Consider the following 23,376-nt stretch of genomic DNA (forward strand, 5'->3'; position numbering starts at 1 on the left):
TAGGATTGCGTCCCTTTATTCGAGACTCTCAGCAAAAGTTAGGACGGATGGGTTTCTGTCGTCATCGTTTCAGGTCCACAATGGAACAAGGCAAGGATGTCCATTGTCACCTCTGCTCTACGTCATTGTCATGGAGCATCTCGCGGTCGCCATAAGAAATAATGCTAGTATCCATGGGATAGAGGCCGGGGGAGGGAATCGCAAGTTAGCTTTATTTGCTGACGACCTTCTCATGTTTATTTCCCAGCCACACATATCCTTCCCGTCTTTGCTCAAAGAGTTCGAGGAGTTTGGTAACTTAAGTAATTTTAAAGTGAACTTCTCTAAATCAGAGGCTATGAATGTGACCCTGTCGGCGGAAGATCTAGCCCGTACAACCCAAAATTTTCCCTTTAAGTGGCAACCGTCAGCTATAAAATATCTGGGGGTAGTTGTACCTCGGGATCCAACAAAAATTATGCATCATAATTTTCTACCCCTGTTAGAGAGGACAATTAGGGATTTAAAGAAGTACGACAAAAAAAGACTATCGTGGTTTGGGCGTATCAACGCTATTAAAATGGATGTTCTTCCTAGGTTTCTTTTCTTGTTCCAAACGGTACCTATTCAGCTGCCGGGGAGTTACTTTTCCAAAATTCGGACGGCTTTGTCAAGGTTCATTTGGGGGAATAGGAGACCTTGGACAAGCATAAAAACTCTTACCAGACACAAAAATAATGGAGGGGCAGGGCTCCCAAATTTCCAGTTATACTACAGGGCAACTATTCTAACGAGGATAATGGATTGGCACTTCCATAGGAACTCGAAACAATGGGTCGCGATCGAACAGGACGGATTGGGAGTCCCTTTGCACTTCCTCTCATGGATGGGAAAGGAGAGTAGGTCACAGATAGAGAAGGGAATGGAGTTTATTTGGACAGTGATGGGGACGTGGGACGGTGAGGTTAAGAGGGGTTCTCTCTCACAGGGGAGGGGTCCACTTACCCCCCTCTTTGGCAACCAGGAGTTCCCTCCGGGGCTTCATTCCAATAAATTTCTGGGATATGCTCGGGTGGAGGAAACTCGTTTTTTTCATGTGCTCCAGGGAAATACCCTGCCCCCTTATGCATCTCTACGGGCCACAGGGAGAGAGGTTTCCTGGATAGAATATATGCAGCTGAAATCGTTTCTATCCAACCAGGACAGGGAGAGGAAGTTGAGGACCCCCCCTACTCCATTTGAGAAATTGTTCTTGCAGGGTTCGTCACCTGGGCATGTCATCTCTCTTATTTATAAAATGCTGAACCAGAGAGACATGTCGGACAAACCCAAATTTGTCTATAGATGGGGAGAGGAACTGGGAGAGGACATTTCGGAGGACAGATGGAGCAGGGCGTTTCTGTGGACCCACAAACTTTCTCTGGCTTGTGCCGCCCAAGAGAAAAACTATAAAATTCTCACAAGGTGGTACCAATACCCGACCAAATTGCATGCTATCTTTCCCTCAGTGTCCGACATGTGCTGGAGATGTGGTACAGAAAAAGGGTCTATGTTACATATATGGTGGAGCTGTGCTAAATTGCAACCATTCTGGGACTCAGTGTTTTCTCTGTATAAAAAGATGAGTGGGGGTGAGGTGGAGAGATCTCCCCAGGTGGCCCTCCTCTCTATCCTCCCTGGTTCATTCAAGTCACAAAAGAGGGACCTGCTGCGATTTTGTTTAGCGGCAGCCCGTATAATTATTCCCAGATACTGGAAACAGACTAGATGCCCCACGTTAGCTGACTGGGTAGAGGAGTTGGCAAACCTCCAGAGAATAGAGGAACTCACAGCTGAACTTAATGGGCTCACGGAAAAATTTATCACAGTGTGGGGACCGTGGATTACGTTCATGGAGTCTCCTGAGTTCACGGTGAGTCTGGCAGGTTATTTGGGATGAGAAATGGTGACATACCTTGTCTTCCCCTCTCCCCACACACTTTTTTCCCCCACCCCCTCTTTACCCTACTTTCTTCACTCTATTTGATTCCTTCTTTTCTAAGCTTATATCTGTTCTTTTTTTTTTTTCTAGTTTTCTACTTTTTCTTAAATGTTTATTCAATAACTTAAAAGGGGATTGTTTTATGCTGAGAGTGGTCTTGTCAATTATCAGGAAGACATGTTTAGCTGGAACTCTGATTTCTAGTGTATGGATTGTCATGGAGTGTTAGCATAAGGATAGCTTATAGAGTTCCAATGAAATATACAATGTGATGTTATTTTTGTCATTCCGAAACTGAGAGATCACTGTTTATGTTTTATAATCTTTATAAATGTTCAAGATGTATGATTGATTTATAAACTTAATAATAAAACAGATTTGAAACAAATCTGGAGAAGAACAATGCCCACCTAGCTTGCCTAGGATTGAGTCTCTTAGCAGATTCCAGATAGGTGAGGTTCTTGTGGTCTGTGAGAACTGTGACCTTATGTTTGGCACCCTCGAGGACGTGGCGCCATTCCTTGAAGGCCCATTTAATGGCCAACAGCTCACGATTACCAATATCATAGTTTGTCTCGGTGGGGGAAAATTTGCGGGAAAAGAAGGCACAAGGACGAAGTTGAGTGAGAGATGGAGTACCTTGTGATAGCACCGCCCCCACTCCAACTTCGGATGCATCAACTTCTACAATAAACGGACGCATGAGGCCAGGCTGAACAAGAATCGGGTCTGAGAAAAAACATTCTTTTAATGTAGAGAAGGTATGGATCGCCTCTGGCTTCCAATTTACCACATCAGCCCCCTTTTTAGTCAAATCAGTGAGGGGTTTGGCAATCTTGGAAAAATCCCTAATAAATTTGCGATAGTAATTTGCAAACCCAAGGAAACGCTGCAAGGCTTTCAGAGACTTGGGTTTCACCCACTCCCTAATCGGCTGTAGCTTAGAGGGATCCATGCGGAAGCCTCCTGCAGACAATATATAACCCAGGAAATTAACCTTATCAACAAAAAAAACACAATTTTCATACTTAGCAAATAGGGAGTTCTCCCTGAGTCTCTGGAGTACAGTGCGGACTTGTTTGACATGTGACTTAGCATCAGGAGAATAAATCAGGATGTCATCCAGATAGACCACCACATATTGACCACAGATATCCCTGAAAATGTCATTGACAAAGGCCTGAAAGACCGCCGGCGCATTACTTAACCCAAACGGCATTACCAAGTATTCATACTGTCCCTCTGGAGTGTTAAATGCCGTTTTCCATTCATCCCCTTCCCTGATGCGGATTAGGTTATATCCACCCCTGAGGTCCAGCTTAGTGAAGTATCGGGCTCCTGTGAGCTGGTTAAAGAGATCGGGGATCAGTGGCAGAGGGTACTGATTCTTTACGGTAATGGCATTAAGTTCACGGTAGTCAATACACGGTCTGAGGCCACCATCTTTTTTCTCCACAAAAAAGAATCCAGCGCCGACTGGTGACCTGGATGGTCTAATAAACCCTCTCTGCAGACTGTCTGCTATATAATCTTTCATAGCCTGACGTTCTGGACCAGAAAGATTATAAATCCTACCCTTGGGGAGTCGGGAATTGGGGACCAAATCTATGGGGCAGTCATATTCTCTGTGTGGAGTCAGAAACAGAGAACACGTCAGCAAAATCCCTGAATGCATGAGGTATAAGTACAGGTTCAGCTTTAGTCAGGTTAACAGATAAAGACATACAAGTCTCCTGACACTCAGGGCTCCAGCGCACAATCTCACCCTGGTGCCAGTCTATGACAGGGTTATGTTGCGCAGCCATGGCATACCCAATACCACTGCTGCTGTCAGGTTCTAAAGAACAAAAATGACACTGATTCTACATGCAGAGCCCCCACAAGCATGGAGATCTCTGGAGTTACAAAAGTAACCACACCCTGAGTGAGAGGGGTATTATCAATTGCAGAGATTTTAATGGGAGAGTTCAGTCTCAGCAAAGGCAAACCCAGCTCTCTTACTACATCAGAGTTTATGAAATTAGCCGCAGACCCACAATCAATAAAAGCCTGTAGCCACACAGCTTTTCCCTGGTGAGACAATGAGACAGGTAACATTAACTTCATAGGGTCTGCAGGGAGTACCTGGGCACCTGAGTGAGTATCCTGGGGCTCAATCAGGTGTGGTTGCTGCTCTGGAGGTGATTGTCTCTGAGATCCAGGCTCTCCATGATGGTCTCCCCAACGTGATCTGCTCCCTTGATGTCGACGGGACTCTGGACATGATGAGGAAGGTGCTGCAGAAGCTTGGACCTGGGCAGACTGGAGCTCTTGCACCTGCTGTGCAAGTCCTTGCACCAAGCCAGACAGGGTCAGCACCTGGTCCATCACAGCTTGGAGAGGTTCCATTTTTTTTTTTGTCTGTGTTAGTGGGCCAGTGATAATGTAATGCCTGATAGGAGCCACAGACTCAGACTGGCTGTAAGGGGAATCTAGTGAAAAGCCGCTCACAAAGCAAGACCCCAAGAACTCTGCAACCCTTTAACCCCTGTACAGGGATTTGGATTTACACAGAGCCTCAGACATCACTACCTGTGGTAGACTGTAGTACGTGGTTGTCAGGCAGGGTCAAAATCCAGGAGATGCAAAACAGGAACAGAATCGGCAGGCAAGGGCGTAGTAAGAAGACAAAGCAGGGGTCAAATCCGGAACTGGCAGCAAGGTACAAAAACGACAGGCAGGAGGGTAGTCAAACACAAGTAAGGTCAGCGCACAGGAATCACAATACAAACAACACATGAGCCAGGAGAACAGAACTATCACTGGCAGTGATCATGTGACAGGAGAGGGAATAAGAAGGGTGTGGTGTCTTCCCATAAGCTGCAGGTGAATGTTGGCCACTTCAGCCGGGAGACACACGCCACCTACAGTCAGCCAGTGGTACTGCAGGTTCCAGGGAAACCCAGCCTAGTGGATGAGCGGAGCCTGTGCTCCGCAGAGCCACGGGCACCGACTCCTCTCCCATCACCACCACTATCCATGGTGGGAAAATGGCGTCTGGAGATCAGAGCAGAAGTCGCAGGAGCGGACTCCGATGGGGACGTGACACTACTGCAGCAGAGCTCAAAAAGGCCTGGTCACCTCAAGTCCCTGTGTCTACTAGAACAGTTTGTAGGATTCTGTCTCGAAATGGCCTCCATGGTCAAATCAGTGCCCAGAAGCCAGCACTAAACAAAAGGCAATTAAAAAAACCATGTGGCATTTGCCAAGTCCCACAGCCTGCTAAACAGATGGATGGTGGAAAAGTGGCATAAGGTGGATTTCTCTGATGAATCTTCAATTGAATTACACCACAGCCGCCGCAAATACTGCAGGAGACCTACTGGAGCCTGTATGGATCCAGAAAACAGTTACGTTTGGTGATGGAAAGATCATGGTCTGGGGTTACATTCAGTATGGGGGTGTGCGAAACATTTTCAAGGTGGAAGGCAATATCAATATCCTAAAATATCAATAAGTATTGATCTTACATTCCCAATCATAAAAGGGGTTAAATTCTGTAGCAGGATGGTGCTCCATCTCATACATCCATCTCTACCACAAAGTTCCTCCTGGAAAAGAAGATCAAGGTGCTCAATGACTGGCCAGCCCAGTCACCAGGCATGAACATCATTGAGCATGTTTGGGGTAGGATGAAAGAGGAAGCTTTGGAAGATAAACCCAAATAATCTAGATGAACTCTGGGAGGCATGTAAGACTGCATTCTTTGCTATTCCTGATGACTTCATCAATAAATTGTATGAATCATTGTTGAACTGTATGGATGCAATCCTTCAAGCTCATGGAAGTCACACAAAATATTAAATATGGCTCTAATAGAACCACAACTTCATTCACCATTGTTATGCAACATATCTTTGTATTAGAAGTTAATTATTTGTTTGAATTTCACATTACTTTCTATGAGGCGACAAAACGTTTGTCTTGACAAAATCTGACCTTTCTGTGTTCATTAAAAGATCAATATTTCAGCTTTGCAGCAACTTTATTTTCATAACCTAAACCAAATTTGGGAAGTTTCAGCTTTCAAAAGAATAAATTATGAAACCAATGGATGAATTTAAAGTAAGGTTATAAGCTTTTATTTACATAACATGGATAAGAGACAGAACTTTTGTCAGGGACTGTATGTAAAGAACTGAAAATGGTCATTTGTTAAATTTGCGGCATTAAGAGGTCACATTTTCTGATATCAAAAGCTTTTCCAATCAAAAACATCTTTGTTCAATTGTGGGTGGAGATTTTAACACTATTTTCTCTGACTCTTTAGACAGGTTGACCATTAACAATCAATTGTCGAGCCCGTCTCAGCGTAAATTGACAGCTGCCTTTCGAAGACTGATCCGCAGGTTTGCCTTATTTGATTTTTGGTGAGTTAAACATCCCTCAGAAAAAACCTTTACCTTCTACTCTCCCCCTCATGGTACACACACCAGGATCGACTTCTTCTTTGGCAACATTCAAGCCCTTAGATTGACGAGCAATGTGGATATTGGTGCAATAACGTGGTCAGACCACGTGCCAATGACTCTCACCCTAGATCAGACAACACCACGCACATGAGTCTGCCACTGGAGGCTCAATGAGTCCCTCCTCAAGAGAACTCCCTACAGAGACAAACTGGAAGCAGGACTGATAGAATACTTCAAGAACAACGAGGGGTCAGTGCCTAATTTGTCTACGATTTGGGAAGCCCATAAGGCCGTCTTTAGAGGGCAATGCATAGCATTAAGCTCCCGTATCAAAAAAGATAGACTTTATCAGAGAAATCAGCTCCTCAGAAGTCTCAGAGACTTAGAAAATAGGATGACCCTTAACCCATCAATACGTACCCTTAGAGATATAGTAAAGACTCGTGCCCAACTGAAGGACCTTGAGGTCAATATAACAGAAAAATTACTACTTTATAGCAGGCATAAATACTATGACAAAGGAAATAAATCTCACTCCCTCTTGGCTCGCCAACTTAGGGAGGATAGGGGGAACTCATCCGTTTATGCCTTGAGAGATTCGGGGGGGAATATTTTCTATGATCCCACTAAAGTTGCAAAGATCTTTCAGGATTATCGATCAAGACTGTATTCTTTGCCTAGCTCTCTTCCTACAGACCCAGGAAAGCAGAGGGAGCTAATCCACTCCTTTCTTGAGCAGTGTAAGTTGCCTACTCTTACTCAGAGTGCTGTAAATACACTGAATAAAGAAATCACGTGTGAAGAGGTAGAAGAGGTGCTTAAATTACTTCCTAATGGAAAATCACCGGGTCCAGATGGTCTGACATATTTTTACTACAAGGCATTTGCGGATCGACTCACCCCCTATTTAGTTAAATTATTTAATAGCTTCCTCACGGGCTCCCCTATACCCACAAGTATGTTACATTGTTATATTACGCTCATACCCAAACCGGGGAAGGATGCTATGGAGTGTGCCAATTATAGGCCCATAGCACTCCTTAATGCTGATTTGAAAATCTTTACTACACTATTGGCTCTACGTCTTTCGGTCCTGCTCCCACACCTAATACACAAAGACCAGGTGGGTTTTGTCCCATGTAGGCAAGGGGGGGACAACACCAGGAAGATTATTGACTTAGTAGAAGTTGTTAATAAGACAGAGAGTGAAGCACTCCTTCTTAGTTTGGATGCGGAGAAGGCGCTTGACCGTCTTGGGTGGCCATTCATGTTTGAAACATTGCATCATTTTGGAATCTCAGGTGCATTTATCACTGCCCTGAAAAGTTTATATTCATGCCCCTCAGCATCGGTCAGACTTCCTTATGCCGCATCTCAACCCTTTCAGATACACAATGGCACTCGACAGGGATGCCCTTTGTCCCCCCTGCTCTTTGTTATGTGCATTGAGCCATAGGCTGCTGCTATTCGCATTGACCCTAATATACGTGGAGTAATGGTGAGAGACAAGGAGTTTAAGCTATCCTTATATGCGGATGATGTCCTATTGATTTTGTCCCAACCACATACCACCCTCCCGAATTTGCATTCCCTATTACTACAATTTGGAAGGCTGTCAGGGTATAAGGTCAACCAGAGCAAAACGGAAGCCCTGCCTATTAATATTCCACAGGGGCGAGTTTCCTCCTTACAGGAAAACTACAATTATAAATGCAAAAATATATCCTTGACATACCTGGGGATACAACTAACATCAAAGTATAAGCTATTATACCAGCAGAACTATCCTAGTTTATTTACTGAGATAAAAAGGCTCCTGCTCAATTGGAGCAAGCTCCCATTGTCTCTGTTTGGAAGAATCTCTGCAGTCAAAATGTCTGTCCTGCCGAAGCTACTTTACCTATTTGAGACCCTTCCGGTGTGTGTACCATACAAAGAGTTGCGCAGCATTCAGTCTATTATACTTCAATTTGTTTGGGCCCACAAGAGACATAGAATTAAGAAAACGACTTTGTTTGACAGTAAACTGAGAGGAGGACTAGGAGTCTCTGATATTACTAAGTACTATTGGGCAGTACATCTACGCCACATCCCTGCATGGTCTAATCGCAGTGCCTTCTCTAGATGGATGGAAATAGAGAAGTTATGGCTCGCCCCAATACACCCCAATTCCTACCTCTGGGGCACCTCATCAAACAAGCCTGACCCACATACTCTGGGCCCTATAGCCTTCACGAAGAGGATATGGGACTGTTGTGTCAAAAAGTTTCCACTTAAATCTGAACACTCGCCATTGACTTCTTTTCTTTTTAATCCCAGAATGCCAGACGGTATGCAGGGTACAGCGACTAAAACATGGTTTGACAGGAAACTCTTTTGCTTTGCTGACATAGTAGACGCACACTCTAGAGTCCTTCTCCCCTACGCCACCATAGCTGATAAATTTAATCTCCCTGGCAATTCCCAATAGCAGTACTTACAAATTAGACACCTGATGCACTCCCTTTTTACCTCCTTAGAAGTCTCTATCCCTACACTTTTTGAGAGATTATGCAGAGCTGGGGTCTCTACTAAAGGCCTCATCTCAGATATATACCGTATTTTAATTACCCCCTACCCAGAAGACAAGCCAAATCATACATATATAAGGAAATGGGAAGATTTCCTTGGTGAGACCATTCCCTTGGGTATGTGGAAACGGCTCTGGGATACTGCCTCTAAGACACCCTCATGTTATGTCTATAAGGAAAATCAGTATAAATTACTCATGTATTGGTATCACACCCCATCACTACTACATAAACTAAACCCAGCTATACCTGACAATTGTTGGAGGTGTGGCGCTACAGGAGGAGACATACCACACATATTCTGGGTATGCCCCATTATCCAGTGCTTCTGGAGGTTGGTGCAATCCCTTATATATAAAGTAACTGGCCTTCGGGTTCCCCTGGATCCTAAATTCTATATATTAAATATACCACTTGCTCAGCTGGGGAAAAGAGTGAAGCGGTTACTGTTACATATAACTACAGCAGCTAGATGTCTGATTGCCCGTAACTGGAGATCGGCCCATCCACCCTCACTTACAGATCTCCATTCTAGGATCCAAGATGTGAGAAGGATGGACTATCTATCTGCCCTGTCAAATAACACGGTAGATCATGTTGAGAGCGTTTGGTCACTTTGGGACACCTATTGGGCCAATAAAGAATAATAGTAAGGTATGGTTTTGATGGAAGCCTGATATATCCACCCTCACCACTTCATCCCCCCCCCTCCTTATATCTCCTTGTCTAGTATTGTTTTGTTTGTCTTGTCACATTCCCTGTTTTTATTGTATTAGTGATAGTATGATATGTATACTGATTCTCAGTTTACAGTTATTGCTCATATGCTTGTGAGACATATCTATGCATTCATGTACTTTTTCCGTGTCTATTTAAAAAAATGTAATAAAACATTCAGTTATAAAAAAAAACAAACATCTTTGTTCAAATTACATGTTATTGGGACCTTTCTTTGATATTACCTTTACAATTATTGCATCCTTTGAACTTGCGAGTTTTTCGATAGTTTCTGCTTTAATTTCTTTGGAGGATGTTACAATAGACTCCCAGAGCTACTATTGTGATGTGAACTGCCTTGCACCCTCAAATCTTTTCCTTGATGTTACTCCAAAGGTTTTCAATAGGGTTGAAGTCAGTTTCTCTCCTTTTATGCCAAGATCAGGCAATGACTTCGAGCTATTCTTTACAGCATGAGATGGTGTATTGTCAGCATGAAGATGAAATTTCTATAGATTGCACGATTCTTCTTTTTGTACCATGGAAGAAAGTGGTGAGTCAGAAACTGTATATACCATATTTTTCGCTTTATAAGACGCACTTTTGTTCCCCCAAATTTTTGGGGAAAGTAGGGGGTCCGTCTTATAATCCGAATATACGGGGGGATGTGTGTGTATATATATCTATATATATAGATATATATATCTATATATATGTATATATACACACTACAGAGTCCAGGGGAGGTGGGGGCAGCTCTGGAGCTCTACTGGGGGCAGGTGAAAGCTGCGGGCGGCAGCGTTTGATCTCCTGCTCCCACTCACATAATATGCACAGCCGCTGTCCATCACCATGGTGCTGAAACCGCACTGCGGCGATGGGCTGGGGCAGCGGCGCATATTATATCTGCCTGCGCCACCCTCCTTTGAGAGCCCATGCCCCCCCTGTGTTAGCTATGGCCCCCATGCTGCTGCCCATAGTAAAATAAAACACTCTTTACTCACCTCCTCTAGCGCTAATCTCCCGGTCTCCCTCCTGCCGCTGTGATCATGCACGCAGAGATGATATCACTCTGCTGTGCCGATCACATGACTGTCCGAGAACCAGGAAATGCAGGCAGGAGGCCGGAGCTCAACCCCAAGGAGGGAGTCACGAGACAGGACAGTGCTGGAGAAGGTAAGGAAAGAGTTTATTTTACTAAAAGCAGCAGCATGGGGGCAATATCTAACACAGGGTGCTGTGTGCCAGCCACAGGGGGCCGTGTGCAGCAATAGTGGGCCGTGTGCCAGCCACAGTGGGCCGTGTGCCAGCCACAGGGGGCCGTGTGCCAGCCACAGGGGGTGATGTGCAGCCACAGGGGGCGATGTGCAACCACAGGGGGCCGTGTGCCAGCCACAGGGGGCCATGTGCATCCACAGGGGGCCATGTGCAGCCACAGTGGGCCGTGTGCCAGCCACAGGGGGCCATGTGCATCCACAGGGGGCCATATGCAGCCACAGTGGGCCGTGGGCCAGCCACAGGGGGCCATGTGCATCCACAGGGGGCCATGTGCAGCCACAGTGGGCCGTGTGCCAGTCACAGGGGGCCATGTGCATCCACAGGGGGCCATGTGCAGCCACAGTGGGCCGTGTGCAGCCACAGGGGGCCGTGTGCCAGCCATAGAGGACGTGTGCCAGCCATAGAGGATGTGTGCCAGCCTTAGGGGACATGTGGCATTACTGGGGGATGTGTGCCAGAACAAGGGGGCTATATTCAATATAAGGAGGCCATATCCAGATTAAGGGGGCTAATTTTAAGATGGGGGGGCTATGAGGGACATATACACTATATGATTTGTTAGACGGACACTGGCATTATAAGACAGACCCCATTTATTAAAAAATTCTCTATTCCTTCACCAAATTTGGGGGTGGGTTTTATAATCAGGTGCGTCTTATAAAGCAAAAAATACGGTACTTTGCCAAGGTCATTTTCATACAGTATATTCAGGGACCCAAAAAAGCCTTACCAACCCTTTCCCCATGATTCCAGCCCAAAACACGACTCTGCTATCTCCTTACTGGTGTCACGGCCTTGTTGTGACATCGTGGTCACCTTCCAACCATCAACTACTCCATCCATCTGGAAGATCCAAGGTTAGAAGGCACTCATCAGTAAAGAACAATGTTTTAAAATGAATCTTCATGTATGTCTGGGCCCACTGCAACCTTTTGTGCTTGTGAACACCATTTAGCGGTCACTGGATAGTTAGTCTATGTAAAACTGTAAGACTCTGGAGGATCCTACACTTAGGGGCGCTTTGCACACTACAACATCGCAGGTGCGATGTCGGTGGGGTCAAATCGAAAGTGACGCACATCCGGCCTCGCTGTCGATATCGTAGTGTGTAAAGCTGTTTTGATACGATTAACGAGCGCAAAAGCGTCGTAATCGTATAATCGTTGTAGCGTCGGTCATTTCCATGATTTGGAAATGACCGATGTTATGATGTTGTTCCTCGTTCCAGCGGCAGCACACATCGCTGTGTGTGAAGCCGCAGGAGCGAGGAACATCTCCTACCTGCGTCACGGCCGCCAATACAGAAGAAAGGAGGTGGGCGGGATCTTTACGTCCCGCTCATCTCCGCCCCTCCACTTCTATTGGCCACCTGCCATGTGACGTCGCAGGGCACGTGAGTGCATGTGACGCTGGCGTAGCGATAATGTTACGCCAGCTATCACCATGATATCGCAGCTGCGACGGGGGCGAGGACTATCGCACACGGCATCGCAGCATCGGCTTGCGATGTCGTAGTGTGCAAAGGGCCCCGTAGAGATTTACGGGATTCTAAAAGCACCAGCAGCTTCAAATACCTGTTTGCTGCCTTGTAATGGTATTTTAGCAGCTGTTTTCTTATTCCAATGAATTTGTCTGTCAGAAACCTTCCTCATTATGTCTTTATCTGCCACAAATGTTTTCACAGTAAAATCATCACAATTAAGTTTTCATGAAATATCTAATATTTTCATACCTTGTCCAAGGCATTGTACTGTTTGATGTTTTTCGGCAGCAGAAAGATACTTTTTCTTTGCTGTATTACTTGAAACCTAATAATAAAATTTTTTTTTTAATTATATAGCGCCAACATGTTCTGCAGCGCTTTACAATTCAGATGGGACATGTACAGACAACATGAGACTACAAAATAACAAAATTCAGATACCAAGAGGAGTGAGGGCCCTGCTCGTAAGCTTAGTCTATGAGGAAATAGGGGAGGCACAAAAGGTGAATGGGGGGAAATAATCTTGGCATATATGGTCCAGCTATCGATTTAATAGAGGTTTCAAAACCAGCTGCGTGGTTTGGTTGCCAGACAGAATTTATACATTCAGAGTGTAAAAAAAGTTCATGAAGAGGAATGAAATCAGAAGATACAGGGGACAAGAATTGGAAGTACATTTTATGAAGGGCAGAATGGGACTAGATTAGATCAGGGAGGTGAGTTGATAGGCTAGTCTAAACAAATGCATTTTTAGGACCCGCTTAAAGGTGTGGATGTTGAGAATTAATCGAATTATTCTTGTTAATGTATTCCAGAGCATTGGTGAAGCTTGTGAGAAATCTTGAAGACGGGAATGGGAGGTTCGAATTATTGAGGATGTCAGTCTTAGGTCATTAGCAGAACGAAGGGCACGGGTGGGGGGATAGACAGAGATGAAGGAAATTATTGGAGAGGGGAGAGTTTAGTAACAGGGAGACCAATCAGCAAAGAATTACAGTCGAGAATGAATAAGAGCGACAGTAAGAGTTTTTGCAGAGTCAACGGTAAGGAGAGGTCAAATTCTAGAGATGTTTTTGAGGTGGATGTGACATGAGCAAGCAAGTTAAAAAAAGTGGGGAGCAAAGGAGAGATCGGAGTCAAATATAACCCCAAGACAGCGGGTGTGCTGCTGGGGAGTAATAATAAAACCACAAACAGAAATGGTAATATTGGGTTTCGGAAGGTTGGGAAAGGGAGGAAACATGAGTTCAGTTTTTGACAGATTCAGTTTTAGGCCCTGTGCACACACTTCGTTTTTACCTGCGTTTTTTTCTGCTGCAGAAATTTCTGGAGAAAATGGTCGTACCCTTTTTGCAGACATTCCCCAGCAAAACCTATGGGGAAAAAAAATAGCTGTGCGTACACTGCATTTTTTTTCTCAAGAACATTCTTGCTGCAGAATTTCTTGAGAAAAAGAATGAGCATGTCACTTCTTTTCTGCAGGTACCTGCATTTTTGGAAATAGATAATGGTAAAAAACCGCAGGGACCAACCTGCGGAAAAAAAACACAAAAAACGCATTAAAACCGCACAAAAACGCGGTAAAAACGCATGTGTTTTTCGGTGCGTTATTGGTGCGTTTGTTTAATGCAAGTGCGTTAATCTTTCAGACTCTCAAGAAATTTCTTGAGAAAAATCCTTTTTCTAGTGCGCACAGGGCCTTAGATAGAGGGAGGACAAGATGTTGGAGATATTCGACAGACAATTGCTACTGTTTTGTAATAATGCACGGGTGATGTCAGGAGACGATGTATATAGTTTAGTGTCATCAGCATAGAGATGTACTGAAAACCAATCTGCTGATGGTTTGTCCAATAGGTGCCGTGTATAAAGAAAAAAGGAGGGAGCCTAGGACTGAACCCTGAGAAACCCTGACCATAAAGGGAAGAGGAGTCGGCAAACGATACAGTGAAGGAGCGGTCATAGAGATAGGAGGAGAACCAAGAGAGAACGGTGTCCTTGAGCCCGATAGAGCGGAGCATAGTGAGAAGGAGCTGGTGATCCACAGTATCAAATGCAGCAGAAAGCTCCAGGCGAATCAGGAGTAAGTAGTGACTGTTAAGACCGCTTTACACGCAGCGACATCGCTAACGAGATATCGCTGGGGTCACGGAATTCGTGACGCACATCCGGCCTCGATAGCGACGTCGTTGCGTGTGACACCGAGCGTCCGCTAACGATCAGAAATACTCACCAAATCGTTGATTGTTGACATGTCGTTCATTTCCCAAATATCGTTGCTTGTTCTGGACGCAGGTTATTCGTCGTTCCTGAGGCAGCACACATCGCTACGTGTGACACCCCGGGAACGACGAACAGCGTTCCTGCGTCCTCCGGCAACGAGGTGGGCGTGTTGTTAATGCGGCTGCTCTCCGCCCCTCCGCTTCCATTGGTGGGCCGCTGTGTGACGTCGCTGTTACACTGCACTATCTTCCCCCTTAAAAAAGAGGTTGTTCCCTGGCCACAGTGACGTTGTTAGGAAGGTAAGTTGGTGTGACGCGTACTGGCGATATTGTTCATCGCGGGCAGCGATTTGCCTGTGACGCAGAAATGACGGGGGCGGGTGCGATCGCTAGCGATGTCGCTGCGTGTAAAGCGGCCTTTAGATTTATCCGTTAGTAGATCATTAGAGTCTTTAGTAAGAGCAGTTTTAGTAGAGTGTAAGGAGCGGAAACAGGATTTTAGAGGGTCGAGGAAAGAGTTATCTGACAGATAGCAGATTAGATGGGAGTGGACCAAGCATTCCAGGAGTTTGGAGATGAAGGGGAGATTAAAGACTGGTCTGTAGTTAGCAGCGCAGTTTTGGTCCAGGGATGGCTTTTTAAGTAATGGGTGTATGCTGGCATGTTTGAAGGAGGGAAAAACACCAGAGAAGAGAGAGAGATGAAATACTTTAGTTAGGTGAGTGGTGACAGCTGGGGTGACAGAGTTAAGAAGATATGAGGGAATAGGGTCACTGGTGCAGGTAGTATGGCCTGCTTTATTATCTGGAACATCCTTCTTTAGTAGTTTCCCTTTAATTGGGCTCACCTGGAAAACTAATAATCACTGGTGTATGAGATTGAGGAGCAAGGATGAAGCTTGAAATACAGTTTGCTGGCTTCCCTGAAAACCTCGAATTTATATCCTTCACCTCCAGCTATCCTGTTTGAGAGGGCTATCTTGGGTTCGGGTTCAGTCTGGCTGCGAGTAGAGACCAGCAATCTGCTGTAGCTGCTGCACAAATTATGACCGCAATTCTGTCACTTTCAGAAATAAGCTAATTTGTTGTGCAAAAAACGCAAATGGATTCATACTGAAAACCTGAAAAAAATATATTTTTGGAGCTGGCTATAATGCCATGATGTGACTTCACGCCCAGTCTTCGGAAGGCTCCAAGCAAACGGCGTGACACAGCGGAAACATAAGGGTAGTGTCATGCCAGAGGAGGTTAGTACCCTCAGCGAGCGACGCTACACATATGGTACACCATAAACACAATACAACAGTTGGCCCTCGCGCTAGGGAGAAGGAAGCGGGGTCACCTCCTAGCACTCACCTGAGGCTGAACACTGCACTTCCTAATGTCCCTTGATGGGTCATTCCCCACGTACACTGATCACGTGCCTAGGGCCTCGCTGACCATAAACTCACCCTGGCTAGTGATGGCCAGAGAGACGCTAGTCTCGCTACTACAATAAGATGACACAAGGTAGGTTAGACAAACTCTCCTCCTATACCAGTCTGTTTTGTATTGTTAATTAGTGTTGTACGTATACTCTCTTTCATTTGTATAGCGTCATGGAATAAATGGCGCTATAATAATAAATAATAATAATAGTAATAATATGTGGGGAAAGATGCAACATAAAGCACTCCAAGCTTTCTTCAGTAAAGAACTTTGCAGCTACAATAGAAATGACACCACAGCTATGAAGGAACGAGCTCCTTCAACATGGTCAGCATAAATAAGAGCTATAACGGGCATAGGGAGGAGTGAGGAGCGGATATTTATTGTAGAAGACAGTGGCTGTAGCTGAGGTTACAACTACCTGTTAGAAAATTGCAGGACAGAAATGAACCTTAACCCGTTCAGTGCTGGATGGAATTAAATATGCTCCAAGTCTGAGTAAATAGCGAATGGGCACTAAAGCGGATCTATGATCCACAATGCACTGTGACCTTCTGATTCCAGATCGCCCTGAGATCACATCAGGCTGTGCCACAGTCTTGAAAGAGACAAAATGCCATCCAGGAGTTTATTTGAAAAACAAAAAAATAAAATCTTTATGACACTTAAATCCAAACTTAATTTGTATAATAATTTGGCTCCCTACCTATATGAGTTCTATGGTGTGCGATAGGACTTGCTTTATTTGTAAATCGTTTACTACATTGTGTACATCAAAATGTTTTTTTCCGTTATGTGACTTCTCTGATGTGAACGTAGATATGATCTCTTATAAAAACATTTCCCACATTCTGGACATGAAAATGGTTTGTCCCCTGTGTGACTTATCTGATGTATAACCAGGTGTGATTTCTTTGTAAAACACTTCCCACATTCAGGACATGAAAAAGGTTTCTCCCCTGTGTGAACTCTGTGATGGGAGCGAAGATGTGATCTATCATAAAAACATTTCCCACATTCTGGACATGAAAATGGTTTCTCCCCTGTGTGAATTCTCTGATGTATAACCAGGTGTGATTTCTTTGTAAAACATTTCCCACATTCTGAACATGAAAATGGTTTCTCCCCTGTGTGAATTCTCTGATGTGAGCGAAGATGTGCTCTATCACAAAAACATTTCCCACATTCTAGACATAAAAATGGTTTCTCCCCTGTGTGAGTTCTCTGATGTTTAACAAGAACTCCTTTCTCTGTAAAACATTTCCCACATTCAGAACACGAAAAAGGCTTCTCCCCTGTGTGAATTCTCTGATGTTTAACAAAATTTCCTTTCTGTGTAAAACATTTCCCGCATTCGGAACATGAATAAGGCTTCTTCCCTGTGTGAATTCTCTGATGTATAACCAGGTGTGATTTCTCTCTAAAACATTTCCTACATTCTGGACATGAATATGGTTTCTCCCCTGTGTGAGTCCTCTGGTGTCTACCAAAATCTGATCTCAGTGTAAAACGTTTCCCACATTCAGAACAAAAAAATGGTTTCTCTTCCGTGTGGGTCCTTTGATTTTCAACAACTCTTCTGTTATTTTTACTATACACAACAGTCTGTGATAAATCAGAAGACAGGACTTGTTGAAAAGGATCAGTTGAAGGATTTTTGATGTACAGACTTGGAGGTGTATCCGGGATAATGATATTTTCTTCATATGAATCTGGTGTAACACCTCGATTACCTGCTTTAAAATATGAAAATAACAGATGTTCCTCCAAGCTTCTGCTACACCCATCTGTCAAAAATAAAATGGATTTTTTTTTTTTTTCAATAACAAGGAATAATATTATTTGTTACAATGCTACATATTTTAAAGCAATTCTTATCTGATGTTTTGTCATAGGTTTATATTTCTTTGCATCTGTCACCAACCTTTCCAAGTAAAACATTCAGTAAAGACCCATAAAAATACCTGCAAGTCCGTGTTATAAGGCCATGTGCGCACATTGCTTTCAATTCCGCAGCGTGTAAGTCACTGCCTGTGCGTCTCAGAACGCAGCTGAAAAAGCTGCGTTTTGAGACGCATTCGGCAGAACGCAACGTGCACACATTCCTGGAGAATTCATGCGTTCTGGATGCTTTCTCTGCCATACACAGAGTGGGAAAAGCATCCAGAACGCACATTTTTACCAGTACGGTCCCACTCGGCTCTGCAGCATCCCCATAGACTTGCAGCAGAGCCGAGTGGGACCGCACTGTCAAAAAGAGCATGGCTGGCTGCGAGACAGTGCCACACGATCAGAATGAACTCGGATGAACTTCACCTGACTGTGATTGTGATCGCGCGGCTCTGTGCGTGTGCTGTGGCTTGATTTGCGGTCACACGTGAAGGACTCACCTGTGATTGCAAATCCCCTGAATGACTACAGTGAGCCGCGAGATTAGCTGTGCCATCACTCAGGTTACTCGCGGCCACAGCTACAGTCCTCCACCTGAGAGCGGTGGCCACGAGTAACCTCAGTGACAGCACAGCTGATCGCACGACTCACTGCAGTTGCTGCATGGAACTCACAGGAGCGGCGGTGTTCTACTGCCGCTCCTGTCAGCTTCCGATGTAGCAGAGCTAGAAGCGTCGTGGGACCTTGCGTGGATTATGTCGGACCTGGAGGTGTTTTGAGGGATTAATAAATTGGTGAAAGAGGGTTTTTTTTTTGTCTTTTATTTCATATAAAAGGATTTTTTGGATGTGTGTGTTTATTTTCTTTAACTTACAGGTTAATCATGGAAGGTATCTCGGGAAGACGCCTGCCATGATTAACTTAGGACTTAGTGGCAGCTATGGGCTGCTGCCATTAACTCCTTATTACCCAGTTTGCCACTGCACCAGGTCAATTCGGGATGAGCTGGGTAGAGTCCCGGGACTGTCGCTTCTAATGGATGCGGCAATTCCAGGCAGCTGCTGGCTGATATTGTTAGGCTGGGGTGCTCCCCATAACGTGGAGCTCCCCATCCTGAGAATACCAGCCTTCAGCCGTGTGGCTTTACCCTGGCTGGTATCAAAATTGGGGGGAACACATGTTGGTTTTTTTTTTAATTATCTATATAATTTTTTAACTGCTCGATATAGACATGCCCACCGGCGGCTGTGATTGGTTGCAGTGAGACAGCTGTCACTCAGCGTGGGGGGAGTGTCTGACTGCAACCAATCATAGATGCCGGTGGGAGGAGGAAGCAGTGAATACGTGATGGATTAATGAGCGGCCGGCATTTTCAAAAGAGGAGAAGCCGCCAGTGTGAACGCCGTGCAGCGCCGCGCCGGTGATCGTGGATCGGTGAGTATGAGAGAGGGGGTGGGAGGAAGAGACCAACATGGACAGAGAGAGAGAGATAGAGACAGAGACCGCCCGACAGAGAGAGAGACCGAAAGAACTGCATTTAATATGTCAAAAACACATGCAGATCGCTAGTAAAAAGCAAGTGAAACGCATTCTTTCTTGAAAAATATGCATTTAGACATTTCTCATTGACTTCAATGTTATTAAAACGCTGCCAAAATGGCAAAAACAATTGACATGTTGCTTCTTCAAACGCAGGGATTTTGACAAATTTTCCGCAACTAAAATGCAGCGTTTATAAATGCATCGTGGGCACAAGAAAGCCCCATTTTCCATAGACTTTGCCTGGTAATCAAAACGCATGCAATTTTGCATTAAAACGCTGCAGCTCAAAACGCTGCTGAAACGCATGAAAAACAGCAAAGTGCGCACATAGCCTTTGTGTTTGTTGGATGGTTTTGGCCTGGCTTGTTACCTGACCTGACTTTTGGATTCTACCCTCATCTGTGTATCGCACTGTAGCTAATCTTCGTGATTTTTCTCTGCATACTTACTTGGACTTGAACTGTTGCTAGATATTGACGATATCTTACATCTGACCTGCATCCCTTGCCTTAGATGTCCACCTGCCTGACTTCTGTGTATGACCTGACTCTGTCATCTTTTCTTGCTCATCAGTGTAAACTTGGAGTCATTGGGGCAATTTAAAGGGACACAGGGACACAAAGTACACTAGGGTCTTATCTGATGGACAAATACAGTAGGTGAGGGGTAAGGTAACCACTCACTTTTAGGTCTTGTATTCTTTTATAAAAACATGGACATGGCAACAGGCAAGTAATCCGCTGATGCTATTCAACCTACTGTATTTTTTGGACTATAAGACGCACCGGACCATAAGATGCACCCTGGTTTTAGAGGAGGAAAATAAGAAAATAAAACTTTAAGCAAAAAAATGTGGTCATGACACACTGTTATGGGGCGAAGATCTGCTGCTGACACTGTATGGGGGTAATTTTAAAAAAACAAACAAACATAAAAAAAACGGCATGCGGTTCCCCCAATTTTGATAGTCAGCCATGATAAAGTCTCACAGCTGGGGGCTGGTATTTTCAGGCTGGGGAAACTCATGTTATTGGGAGCCCCCCAAGCCTAAAAATATCAGCCAGCAGCCGCCCAGAATTGCCGCATCCATTAGGTGCGACAGTCCAGGGACTTTTCCCAGCTCATTCCGATTGCCCTGATACGGTGGCAATCGTGGTAATAAGGAGTTAATGGCAGCAGCCCATAGCTGACACTAAGTCCTAGCTTAGTGATGGCAGGCGTCTATGAGACACCCCCTTATCACTAAGCTGTAAGTAAAAGTAAATAAACACAAACACAAAATAATCCTTTATTTGAAATAAAAGACAAAAAAACACCCTCTTTCACCACTTTATTAACCCCTAAAACACCCAGGTCCGATGTAATCCACACGATCTCCCACGACGCATCCATCTCTGCTACATCTGACAATCACAAAGAACAGCCATAGAACATGACCGCTCTCTGTGAGGGTGAGGCCGCAAAGGAAAGTGAGCCGCCGGGATCAGCAGTGACTCCAGGTGTCACCGCACATCACTTAAGCTGCGGCCGGATTTGTGGTAACAGGTGGAGGACTCCCGCTGTATACTCACCTCTCCTCACTCCACGCAGCATCGCTTGCTTCCTGTCTGTGTGCCAGCTGACCTGTGTGGAGCTGCGTGTACAGTGATGACATCAAACCTGTGCTCATCGCTCTCCACCACATCAGTGAGCCGGCAGACAGGAAGACATCACAATGCTGCAGGGGAACAGTGAGTATACCGTACTTATTCACTGCCCCCCGCGCTTATGATTGTGCACGGGGGGCAGTGAATACAGCCGCACATGATCACTCCATACTGTATTTGCCTGGGGTGATCACGTGGCCGGCTCTTTAGTATGCGTGCATCCCCCGCCCATCATCCCGCCTACTTGTCAGCGCCGGCTTCAGGGCTGAGAGATGATGGGCGGGATGATGGGCGTGCATATGAAATGAGCGGGCGCACGTGGTCAGGGTAGCGCTGCTACAGCCTACTCCTGCCTCTGATGACCCGCTCCACCACCACCGCACCCGCCTTCACCCGCTCCACCACCACCGCACCGCAGCCATCGGACTATAAGATGCACCCCCCACTTTCCCCCAAAATTTGGGGGGGGGAAAGGGCGTCTTATAGTCCGAAAAATACGGTACACGGTCTTAATCACAACACACAGATTCAATGCCAGCCAGTGAATAAACATATCTTAATAATATCCCAAATTTCATTATATACTATGATATATTATTATTATATATTATTAACTCATTCTATTTCACAAATAAACAAAAGAATCCGGAATGACTGCATGCTTCTCACAGAAACGTTTGGCAGCATCTGAGATGTTAATAGTAATTATTTTATTGATATCTGCAACATGTTCAGTTATTTTACTTCTTAGGTTTCTAATCGTGCATCCAACATTACTTACCTTCTGCCATATACATATTTATATGAAATTATCAATAGAGGATATTTTATTTGGAACCTTCCAGCTTTTTTTTTTCACTCAGATAATTGCATGGCCTAGCAGGCTTGCTGTAATGCTTTACATATGCGGCAGTTGACCAACTGAACTGTTGAGCTTTTTTTCTACTCACTTACCCTTAGAGGTTCTGTTGTGTAAAGTACAAATGAATAATTCATAGTTTGACAGCTGCTGCAGTACCTACAAGCCGGGAGATTCCACGAGAAGTTGGACCAACCTCTTCATCAGGAGAACCAAGGTACTAATGTAAGGTAAGACTGTGATTCTCCTGATGAAGAAGTTGGTCCAACTCCGAAACGCGTAGAGAAAATAAACTGCAAGTTCATTTGTTTCAATGTCTTCTGATCTCATTTGTTTACAGCAGCATCACAGACTAACACTCTTCTTCTCCTACAGAATGGTTCATTGGCTGCAATTTCGAGGAAATGCTTCTGACTTTCAATAAATCTTACTCCAGCTCATAGGTGGATCATAATAAAGTTAATATGGGCACCCACAAGGGGCTCAGGGTTCTAAGGGAATCTATGACCAGATTGCCCTTATATAATGATTTAATCGCCAGCATTGGCATTGTTTATTCCCAGGCAGGGAGCTTTCCAGGAGCTCTGCTGGTGGCAATACAGAATGGCAGAGCAGCTCCAGGAAGCTCCCATCGCCTTTTCTGTGACGTGCCTCAGCCGCTGACAAAAAATGGAGCAGCCGGATGTCATAATGAGAAGTAAATATCAATAACTTTTTCAATAAATGTATTTTATTTTAATAAATGACTCTCTTGTAATCCAGTTGCTACCTCAGGATTGGAGAATAGCTGACGTGGTACCAATATTTAAGAAAGGTAAGTGGGTGGATCCAAGTAACTACCGTCCGGTAAGTCTGACATCAGTGGTGTGCAAAGCATTTGAGGGCATTTTAAGAGATGACATACAAAAATATATTGCAGATAATAATATAGTAACAGACAGACAGCATGGATTCATGAAAGATAAGTCGTGTCTATCCAACATGTTGGGGTTCTATGAGGAAGTAAGAGCAAATCTGGAAATTGGTAATGCAGCTGATTTATTTGAACCATGCAAAGGCATTTGATACTGTACCACATAATAGTCTTATACTAAAGCTCCAGAAGCAAGGACTAGGGGACACAATATGCAACGGGGTAAGGAATTGGCTAAAAGATAGGAAACAAAGAGTAGTCATAAATGGTACAATCTCTAATTGGGCAATAGTCAGCAGTGGGGTGACACAGGGATCTGTGCTAGGACCGATTCTTTTTAATCTTTTTATTGATGACCTTGTTGATGTCAGTCTTTCCTGACGACACCAAACTATGTAGGATATTAAGAACAGACCTT

General features: G+C 44.6%; 1 protein-coding gene across 1 annotated transcript in view; it reads right to left on the bottom strand.

The window, feature by feature from the left end:
• LOC142312880 (uncharacterized) overlaps positions 1–23,376 on the bottom strand; it is a 280,429-nt gene that overhangs the window by 180,215 nt on the left and 76,838 nt on the right. Inside the window, 3 exon segments of the mRNA XM_075351864.1 lie at positions 12,709–12,784; positions 16,808–16,893; positions 16,895–17,895. Coding sequence (XP_075207979.1) covers positions 12,709–12,784; positions 16,808–16,893; positions 16,895–17,895 — 1,163 coding nt within the window.

This window comes from Anomaloglossus baeobatrachus, chromosome 5 (assembly GCF_048569485.1).
Source record: "Anomaloglossus baeobatrachus isolate aAnoBae1 chromosome 5, aAnoBae1.hap1, whole genome shotgun sequence".
Classification (NCBI taxonomy): Eukaryota; Metazoa; Chordata; class Amphibia; order Anura; family Aromobatidae; genus Anomaloglossus; species Anomaloglossus baeobatrachus.